Source organism: Charadrius vociferus, unplaced genomic scaffold, assembly GCF_000708025.1.
Source record: "Charadrius vociferus isolate BGI_N301 unplaced genomic scaffold, ASM70802v2 scaffold325, whole genome shotgun sequence".
NCBI lineage: Eukaryota > Metazoa > Chordata > Aves > Charadriiformes > Charadriidae > Charadrius > Charadrius vociferus.
The window spans coordinates 4,761,253-4,772,691 of NW_009648526.1; the positions used below are offsets into that span (position 1 = coordinate 4,761,253).

General features: G+C 38.5%; 1 protein-coding gene across 2 annotated transcripts in view; it reads right to left on the minus strand.

Annotated features, from left to right (window-relative positions):
* APBA2 (amyloid beta (A4) precursor protein-binding, family A, member 2) overlaps positions 1–11,094 on the minus strand; it is a 45,931-nt gene extending 34,837 nt beyond the window's left edge. For both annotated transcript variants that reach the window (XM_009885756.1, XM_009885755.1), the window contains exon 1: positions 10,126–11,094. In XM_009885756.1, coding sequence (XP_009884058.1) covers positions 10,126–11,094 — 969 coding nt within the window. The remainder of the gene's footprint in view (positions 1–10,125) is intronic.
* Positions 11,095–11,439: the final 345 nt, after the last annotated feature.

An 11,439-nucleotide genomic window follows, 5' to 3' on the forward strand; every position in this document is an offset into this window, starting at 1 on the left:
CACTCTTTCTTCTAAGATCCAGTATTCTCAGGGGCAGAATTTCTTCTCCAGACCTGACACCAGTCACTGAACACCCAGCACAGGGAGCACTCATGTCCCATACGTACCAAGAAAGCGAAGTTTTCATGACTCAGAGTTTCAGTGTGAGAAATCTGGAAAACCAAAGTGATTTCTGGAACAAATTTTTCTGGTTTAGGATATTTCACTTTCCTTTTTTCTCAGTTTCCTTTTTTCTCAGTTTCCTTATGTATTAAAAAGCATACCTAAATGCCACTGCCATTGTAAGGCTTCACAAAAAAGAACTTGTATCAACAGTTGTGCAAATGGAAAACACTGAGCCAGTATTATTTCAACGGGTCAGCCTGAATATTACATGTGAACATAGCTCTTTGTCGTCTGACTTTCAAATGCAGTATGTAGCTGTAATCAAAGAAAGTCTGCATGTTCATCTCTAGACAAATTATTCCCTATGAGTAATATTTAGTCAGCTAAAGGAAATGCACTAATGAAGCAAGCACACTAGAGCTATCAGCTCAGTAGTGCTAATTCTCGGGTAAGACAACATACACCAAGGAACAATCCACCCAAGTTGTAAGCAGCATTTTAGGAAAGAAAAGACTGTCTGAGATACACACAAAGCACGAAGTCCTGGGGACCCCCTGGCTAGTGCCCTGTCTGCACGGCTGTAGAAGCTTACCACATCCCTGCTTATAAATGCTATTCTCTTTGAGACAAGATGAATTGAATTATAGTGCATGGCTAAACGAATGTGGAGCAATATGTGTTGATGTGCAGTGAAATATATTAATGAGATAAACAAATACCTAGAGGGCTTTCACAGAACTGGCATAATGATCATACATTATTCCCTAAAATAGTAGGATGAGATCAAGTATGCTTTAAGCAGGGAAAATGACACGGCCACAATGAAGATGCATTAAACTGTAAACAGTGACAGTAAATATATTAACTCCAGTCAGTACAACAGAATGTTAGAACTTCTAAAGCTCTGTCAGTTCTGAGTATCACACACTTGACTGAACTGAAAATGCACCTGCATATAAAGAAAGAATTGGTTGACTGGTTTAGTAAGCATAGCCTGGGTGCCGTAAACATTATTGAAACATGTCTCTGTCACAAATCTTACATGTCGATGAACTTATTCAGCCTTGGGGATTGTAATACCAATCATGCTCCTTGGTAATAGTTGCATATATAATTCCATATAGTCTTAATATAAAAGATGACTAAACGCTTGGATGATATTTTGTTTTGATTTATACATAGGTGTAATTTCCTGGAGTGTCTATTTTCAGGATTTTAAGAGTATAAACATGCCTTGCTTGTTTATTGCTTCCTAGTCACATATGAAGTATTTATATGTCACATATGTAGTATGTACGCTGTTATTGTATATTGGCTGGGTTCCAAAGAGAAGTCTGTGCAGAATACACAATGTGTTGGGATCGATCACCTCTACAAGGAACATCATAAATGTTTTTTACTTACTATTTGGTGTCTGCACATGAAGGCCAATTTTTCTTTCCTCAGTGTTTTGCCTATGTGTTTAGGAGCCCCAGTCTAATTAGGCAGAATCTCAGGTACAAAGAATTCTTCCATTTCTTTTATGCACATCTGTGCACACAATATGTTCCATCTCTGGCTGATCTACTAACACTTTATTTTTAAAAGTGTTGTGATGAGGAGGGGAAGGATGAGGAGGGGAAGGTGTCACTGTGAGCACTTCCTCCAAACAAAGCTGAGTGTAATATCACATTCTTGAGATCTGCTCAGCTTTGGAGTGTAGCATACCCTGTATCCCTTCAGCAGCAGCACAAAATATTGAGTAGTCAGTAAGGGGAGCTGTGCTTGTCTGAGACTTTCTGCGCCCAACACTTGCCTGCAAATATGTGGGCTGTTACAATGACCCTTTACAATATAAGGGTTGAGAACTTCATGCTAAAGTAATGTTTGCTAACGTGGTATCCCAGAAGAAAAGAGCAGAAAGAAGTACAGGGGGAAAGGCTCCCCTGTCTTTCCATAAGGCTTGCAGAGACAACTACGCAGAGTAGGCATGGCTGCATCTCCCATACACAGCTACAATGTTGTCTTTTACATATGGAAGGAGATGCTTCTAGACCAAGGATGAAGGATCTATTTTGGAGCTTCTTTATGCAATCATTTTTAGAAAACATAAATTCTGGTATTCCATGTTGGTTGGAAGTTGGCTCGTGCTCCCAGGTGATCTGACCAATGTCAAATAAATTACCATACCTGATACTTGCTTTCTTCAAGTTTCTTACAGAGTTTCCAATTTATGTTTTAAGTGTAACAGTAGCTAGAAAAATCACATTTGAGGGAAACACTTATAAGGTATTATAAATACTTTATACCCTAACTTGCAGTTTAGAATAGGAGCTAAAGCTAAATTGGAAATCTGGACTTGACTGCACGCTAACACAGAGGTACAGCTACATTAAAAGTCTCTTATCCTCGGATAAGATTCTGGTAAGAAGACAGATTCTGCAAAGGGAAGACATAAAAACATTAAAATGTTAAAGGTGTAGTGTTATTAATACTTTTGCCTCTGAGCAAGTACTGAGGCAGCGTCCAGCATCATGTGAAGGAACATGAGGCAGCCAAAAATGCTATCTTTAGGCTGAGAAGAAAATCAGGCTCTACTTATTTGAGGTCACTGAAGCATCCATGCACATCTTTCAGAAAGAAGCCTGCAGGTCTACCCCTGCCCTGGCCAGCCTTGTCTTGATGGCTAATTGCCAGGCCTGGGGCCACCTGGGCCTCGCTCCTCCCATCAATCTTGCTGGGCCCCACCCAGCCAACCAGGCCCCCTTTATAACCACCCCTTCCTACAAGATGAAGCTCCTCTTAGCTGCAGGTGAGGGCTGGTAATGATTGAGTTCTGCTACTTCTTAACACTACTGGTTGTTTACTCCAGTGTAAGCTGATTAGCTTTTCAGTCAAAAGCTTGTCTCAGCAGTATGGTCCTCCTCAAGGTTGCCACGTGTGATCCTGAATGCTGCTGTGATGCTCAGCACCGATGAAGCACTTTCCTGCTAGAGAACATTCTGCTGGAAACCAGCAGGTTAGTCCCTTTCTTGATTTATTCAGAGGAATAATTTGTCTGAGAGAGGAATGAGATATTAGTTTTCTCAGAATTGTTAATGCTTTTGGTAAAGACTTTGTAAGCAAGCATTGAGTGCAGCCCAAAGGCGTGGTGAGGCTTTACTGTGATGCTTGAACTTTTGGATACTGTGGCTTATGAGCTATACCTGCCAATCAATCTCTCTACTAGCAATACTGTTCAAATATTATCAAATAATGTGTTCAGAGACCAATATACTGGCTTATATATTTTGAAACTCGATCTTGAAGGCTACTAAGCTTCTTGGAAAAGAGAAGTTATGTGGTAGGTTGACTAGATTATTAATTTACCTGTTGCACAAGTAAAGAAAAAGATCTAACTGACTTTTCATCCAGGGTTGCTGTGTGTCTCTAGAATGAAGGTAAAGCAGATGAGTATTGTTCTGTTTGTCACTCAAGGACTAAACTTCAGTTTCTAGTTTCAACTTTTATGATCTTCTGTTGGTTTCTGGAGACGGTTTATCATTGGGCCATGTGTCCTCCTGATATTTAAACACTACTACGTTTATAGAAACACATCAAGGTGCATCTAAAACATCTTTCTGAATCAAGAGATGGTAACCTGTAACAAGTCTACTATGGCGGTACTATTCGTATTAGTAATATTCATATTAACTGAATGACTGAAATAATTTCTCTTGTAGATGCTGGTGATGTGTAGTGGGAATGTATTAATGTACCCTTACTGAGCTGCTGCATTAGTTATCGTAACATCAGTAACATGCTGTTGTCAGTAGGAGCAATTTGACCCAGCAGATAAAATCTGAATGAGGCAATTCTTGATGAGCTGAAGGATTTCTGATTTTGATCACAGAAAAAAAGAGGCCAGACTTCACACTCTATTCTCTCACACTGATTCCATTACTTATGTGCTAATTTAGAGGTGGTGCTAGCAACATGTCAGAAGTGAAGAGGAAGATACTTGTAGAAAGGAGTAGTTCCAGGTAAGCAAGTCAGATTAGAGTACGGAACTGGTGTTATGAAAAGGGAAGGAGTCAAAGTAAGTTTAGAGAACTCAGCATTCCACAAAAGAACTTCAGTACTCTATCCAATTTCAATAAACATTAAAAAAATTGCCAATTGAATTTTCTCATCTTAAAGAACTAAGAGTTTTTTTGTCCTTGCATATATTTAAAATGGAGAACCAGCCATGATAAAGAGTTTCAGAGAAACCATTGTGCTGAATAGTGCATTTTTATGTAGATGTAATTTGGAGTGCATGCTGCCTTCTGCTTTAAACTTCCCTGACAAGACTCTGTAACTAATGCATCTTTAGATAAGAGGCATTGATTTTGCTGTCTTCTGGTGTCAGGAGTTTGCTGGTAAAAAGCCATGACTTGGCCAGTTAGCACAGAGAAACTGGTTTGTTTGAGAATTTTTGAGAATATTTTTTAATACTCTTTGTTCACACCCATTTGTGTTTTCCACAACTTCTATCAAACGCATCCTATAATACTCAGGCTGAATTCTAGTAAAATGTTCTTAAGATAAAGGTTTTTTAAAACATCTATCATCTTAGCTGCTTCAGAGTGTTCTAAGGATGAGATCTTTTATGGATAAGACTCCTGGATCTGGGCTTTTTGCAGCAGAAGAGCACTGTGCCCAGGACAAGAGAAGGGAATAAACCTCAAATATTTTTGTCAATACTGAGTGAGCTCCATGAGTACAGGTAAACAAAACACAGGAGCAGCACTGATGTGTGCAAAGCTGTTGGAGAGCAAACTGAGACAGAAAGAGACAACTTTGTAGAATTGTCTTTCACAAATTTTTTGTTGGTGATATTCTATCTGTTTCCAAATGTCCACGTTGAAAAAGTGTAAGGGCATAGCCCATATGAAATGAGACTAATGCTGCAGAAGCTTGTGGGGTCCCTACCAGGGGAGTGTGTATGAGCATATTAGGTTAGGTTCGCAAACCTAAACTGGGATATGAAAGTGCGATTGAGAAACAAGTAACAATAGGATCCATGTGTCACAGACAGCATCATTAAAAAGTAGACTTCCCTCCAATGTCCTTGTTATTAATGGTGATAATGGCAAATCCCTGTTTCTTCAAAAGGGTACAGGTGAAGGTAAGGTGTTGGTGCCAGTAAAAACTTTTTCATTGTTGGTAAATAGATCTGTTTGCATATTCTGTCCTAACCTATTCATACTCAGGAGTCTGAAGTCTGAAATCTAAGTAGATGAGACATAAGCATTAACTGTCTGATCAGCTCTTTGTTCTTCAAGTGTTGAGTTCCACAGTCATCTTTAGCCCCACTCATCAGAAGTAGCTCTCAGGCCACACCAATTCCAGTATTTCATAAAAGTATACTCTCTTCATCCTAACTAGAGTCAAACTCTGCCACATACGAGGTTCCAGAGAGAAGCAATTCTTTAATGATGAGTCCCACTAGTGCAAAAGACACTTTCCATTGGTATTACTTCAGCTGATGTCCAATGTTTGGCTAATGCTTTTCTTGACTGCTTCTATCATTCTTTAATTATGCTACCTGACTGTATGGAGTTAGCATTAACTTAGTATTAGTGAAAGAGTAGGCAATGTCATCATTCTCTGCAGATGTCTTATGGGTGCAACAGAAGAAACTAACGTTCCAAATGGTGTCAGGGAGCAGCAGGGTGGGCCTGGGGCTGCCCCATACCACATCGCTTTGTGGGAAGGAAGCAGGACAGGATACATTGCAGCAAACCTGGAGACAAGCTTTTTATGGTTCAAGCTTTCGTTTAGACCAGGCCCTTGTTCCTATTTTGTGCAGTACAAGCACTCATCTGCAACAAGAGTCTATTCTCATTTTGTATCTAGTAAACCTGTTCCTAGAATGATTATTAGTGTTCCAAACCAACAATATTCTAGCTAATCTTGAAGCTATGCAAATGTCACAGCATTCCAAAAAGAAAAAAACTTTCAAGTTAACAGCAACTACTTTTGCACAGGAACACCACATCAATTTAAAATTTCTGGTCATGCTGTATGCTAGTATCAGTTCAATGAGCCATTCAGTTCTTCTTCCTCCTTATTCTACCCAAAGATATACCTAACTCAGTTAATTCCTGTTTATCTTACAATAAAGCTGTGATAATTCATGAGAACTACATCGATATTGTCTCACTGTATTTGACTTATCTGCATGAAGATGAAATGTATAAAATGAAATTATAAGCAAAAAAAAAAAAAATTTCTCCATGTGTCAGATACATCAACAATTGTCTCACTCTGAGATGACTAAGATGTCAAATGGGGGTAGGGGAAACTCCTAGCTTGAGGAACTTGTTAGATTTGACTTGTGTCATAGAATGCCCAAAATACTCAGTTTCAACTTCATAGATGTAACGCTTTTCTTAAATGATGTAAGCATGGAAAGCTTGCAAGAAATAAAAGTTGTGCTAAGCAGTGAGTTAAAGCAAATATGCACTCTAAATATATTCTAGGTTTCCCTCAGGCTTCTCTACCGCAAATCTTCTGCGTTTCCCTAGAGGTATTTACAAATAAAGACCCATACAAGCAAGCTCATATATCCCCAAAGTTTTCAAGGGTGAGCATGCATATTTAAGAATAGAGACTGACCCACACTGAAAATAAAATGAGATGATTACTTTGTTTTCCATTCTCTGTAGATTGTTGAGTCTTTCTTAGAAGTGACTGCTGTTCCCTGGTAATTAATTGCGGAAAGCAAACCTAGCAACTGGAACCTTCCAACTTGCATTTGTCTACTGGTTATTTAACAGTTTGTATGCAAGACTATTGTTAGCATTTATCATGGGCTAGGAATCAATAACTATATATTTTTAAAGGTATGTAAAAATGGATTGAGTATTGGTTACTGTTAACTAACCTGAAATTTTATGCAGCAGTATTGCTACCTATAGGAGGCAGGAAAGGAGGAGAGGAGCAGAAACACGAAAAAGTCTAAGGACAGCACAGGATGTGCATAAAACCAACAAATGCATGTTCCTGTTTGCTTACTGTTTACAAAACCTGACATACAGGTAGTATCTTGGTTTAACTTAAAGCATTCAAATCTGCATTTACTTAAAGAATTGGGGCAAAAAAAGTGTTCCCCGTGCAATATGTCTGTCATCCCTCTCATATTTTGTGCTGTGGGATGCACACTTATAACTGAAATCTCTTAGCAAGAAGACAAAACCAAGGATCTTGCAAGCAAATTCTCTGCAAACAAGAAGTTGGGCATGGAAATCTACTGGACAGTGGCTTTAGGTTTTTCCCCTTTCACTATGTAAGAACTTGAATTATTGTAATTAAAATAATGACTCCTCAGTTTCACAAATGAGACAGAGGTTGCTTTAGACAGTACACTAATTGCATCCATCCCTTAGACAAACAAAATCCTCTGCACTTTATCAAAATTCTTTGAGGTCCAATATATACGTTAAAGGTCCAACCACACCTCATGTTAAGGACATTTAAGGACCCAATAAGTCTAAAACTCACTTTGGGAGAAATGGATACTGTACTTTTAATGCCCTCACCATGAGCCTGATTTTTGAATAAAGCTAAGGATAAGCAACCTGCGACAGGTGAACAGAACACAGCCAAATAAGACCAGTCTTGTTATGATAAACACATTCAAGTAATGCTTGCCAAAGATTATTTAACTTGCTTTTTAATCTTTCTTTTATATTGCTAGAGGCTTGGGGTGGGGGGAGAGGAGAATCTCCTCAAGTCTCCGTTTGTGAGCCTCTATCTCCATAAGAAATGCTGCTTCACACTTTTATGTCTTGGAGGCCGATGTGTTCTTCTCTTCAGTGAAGGTGCCCACAGCAGCTTTGCCCCATCTCCTTTCTTACAAATTAAGCGTGTGTCTTGTCACCCAGTTTGTTTATGCCTTCACACTGAACTGAAATGGTACCTGTACTGCTTTATCTCTGGCTGTATCTCTACTTTACTTTCTCTCTTTGCATTTGAAGGAATGAAATATTGTGTACTGTTTAATGGTCTGTCCGTTAGACAATAGTTTGTGGTTTTTATGAAGAGTGATGGTAGAAACTCAATGGCTATGTGCCAGCCAGTGGCTACCTATCACAGCAGCACTTCCTCCATCACTAAAAAAGATTAAGGCATTGGCCCAAGATTGACTGGAAATAACAATTAAAGCTCCAACAGGCAACTCAGAACTTAGGTCCCTTTGCTTATTTTCACACCAGTGGCAGCTATAGCAATATCCTGGTGTTACAAAACGCCCATTTGTTAGCAGTCTGGCAAGAAGAATAAAGGTACAATGCAATTCAGCTCAACTTCATTTAAAGAGTAGAAAAAGATGTTGAAATGAAGGTCTCTTGAATTCTGTTTTCAATTCAGCAATCATTCAGGGGGAAAACCCCCCCAACAATTTCTTATTCAAGCATATAGAAGAATTCACTAGCTTTCTTATTCATCACAGAACGGTTTAGGTTGGAAAGGACCTTGAATATCATCGAGTTCCAACCCCCCTGCCATAGACAGGGACACCTCAAGAGCTCCTCTTCTCTTTTATTTTGGAAATACTTTCAAAACTTACAAGCAGCAACACTTCAGTAGCTGTTGCTCGTGTACTGCTACAGAAAGACCATTGCTAGTCTAAAACATGCTAACTAGACTTCTCTGCTCCTAGCCAATACCTAGTTACTATTTAAACCATTCAAGATCATCAAGCTTATTCACAAATGCTAGAACTTTTACGCTGGCAGTAAGGCACTCACTATAGTAAGTTACACAATTTGGTTTTAATTATCCTTCTGTAAATAGAATGTAGAAATGAATATTAAGAACTTGCTATAGATACGGGAAATCTGAAAATATCCCCCTACGATTTTTTTTTGTTCACTATTATAATAAAGGTCAACCTGTTTCATCAGCATATATGTAAACATTTGATTTCCTTTTACTGTTTTTCAGAGGAATTGACATTTTAATGTCTTATCTAATGGAATTACCTAGATTAAATTGTTTAACTGTGAGGCCCTTAACTATAGAAAATCATAATATTTATAGATTTGATAAAGCTCAAACTGTAAACATACCTATGAAGTTTAATAAAGCATTTTAATTAAAGATAAGGCAAAAAAATTTCACTTTTCCTCACTAGCCTGTCATCTAAATACATGTTAGGTTTAACCTCTTTTATGTAGATCTCTATTCATTGCATCTCTGAAGTTATATGCAACTGAATATTAGTTATCTTCTGCAAAGTCAAAGCTTTAAACTGACGTTAGAGCAAAGGGAATTAAATATGTCTATCTAAGGAAGTAAGCACATTTAATTTGAAACTTTAAAAAAAAAAAAAACACACAAAAAAACCTCACATACCTGTTCCTCTAGAAAAGATTGAGCTTCATTCCCACATTCTTTTTTCTGGCACTCAACATTAGAATGAGAAAAGACCATGCATAGTTTAAATTAACATTTACACCATTCTTGTGATAAAACTGCTTAACAGTACAACTAAAGCTCCTACTTCTTCCTTCTTGTAAAGGTCAAGATATGCCCAGCTAGTACACAACCACAGCAATATGCAGGCACTTCTTGCAGTTGTTTTTAATATACAGTGTCTAGCCTTCACATACATTCTATTAAAACCAAAAGAAATTAAAAGTAATCGCCCACTAAGGCAATGGAACAGGAGTCCTTAATGGAAAGAAACCCTTCAACTAATTCAGTGCTCACCCCAGTTTTATCTAGTGTGTCACTGCAGAATACAAATACTGTAAATAAACCAGTTTTGCCCCACACATCTGGAATACCTTGTTTTACTTAGAATTGTCTGTTTTCTGTACAAAACCCCTTTCCTAGTTCTCTACCTAAACTAACTACATCACACCGTTTTCTAAACACACATGATTATGTAGCTGTGAATGCAATACAGAGTAAAAAAGTAAAAATACTGCTCTTAATTCTGTTTGGAATAAATAACTAATGTAAAATGTGCATAATACCTCTGATGGTCTAGTTAAACAGAGAATATCCTACCTGCTCTTGTGGCCATTTCTGTCTGTCCTCTGGGGTTCTTGACTTTGCTTTAAAACCTCTAGGCACATCTCCACTGTGCTTAGAGGCAGATGGGATATTCAGTGATTTTGGCCTCCCCTCGTGCCTGTTAGCACTGTGAACAGCTTCTCCCTTTGAACAAGTCTCTTTATAGTCATGCACCATGTTTTCAGTCCCAGTGTGCTCTGGACTCATTTCTGTTGTACTATTAAGACTGCTCATGCTCATACTCATTTTGATTTCTGCTACAATCTGGTCAATGTCCTCTTCCTGCTCTTCCAGCTCTGCATCCTCTTTTCTAGAATGGTATGGTGATATTCCCTGTGAGTTTCCATTAGCCTCTGCTGGGTAATAGTCCGGATAGTCACCTTCACTTTGACAATACTGTATGTTTTCTTCTTGGTCTTGAATCTCCAAAGATGATACTTCATCCTCCAAAATCTGAACGCTGTTATCTTGACCTTCCTGCCACTCTTGCCTGTCCGTCACCTCATTTTCATCCTGGTGCTGAATTTTACCTTCAGCCCATTCTTCTACAGCTTCCTGACATTCATCTGTTTCAACATGATGTTCCTCATGGGAAGCATACTCCTCCCCATTGCAGTCCATTCCTTCCAGGTAACTGTCATCCTCTGGACAGTATCTAATGTAGTATGTGATCCCCTCTTCTTCTTCTGGTAAGCCTTCATCATAGTCCTCCTCCTCAGAGGTGTTATTCACATAGTCAGAACTGGAGTCACCATCTCCACTATGATCATTGCACTCATGTTCCACAGGTGTAGGACTACCTTGTCTGACAGTTGCTAGTTCTGCCTCCTTCGCTGCATAATCTTCAATAGGAAGGTCGCTTTCTTCATTTTCAGGCTCCCTGTTGTGGGATGAAGTAGGGCAAACTCTCACTCTGTGATCCAGCATGCTGGCTGTAGTGCTTTGACGTTTCCTGTTTGCCATAGCCAACTCCTTATATGACAATCATTTCTAAGCAATTACTGTAAGGAAGATGAAAAAACACACATTCAGGAAAAAGTCAACAGTAGATATCAGTGATGTTAAAAGGAAACAAAAAAAGAAAACAAAATGATATATTTATTTGGTAAAAAGGATGTGTTTGTAGATATTTAAAACAGATTTATAGGCAGCTAACTTCTAAAATGCTCATGTTATGGAACCATGAAATCAAAGTAATAACTTGCACACTGAAAGGAACAGATAAAGAGAAGGTTCTACATTTATGCTAAATGTATTCTAGTGTAGGATCTCTTCTGTCAATTTGACAAGAGAATTAATCCTGAACCT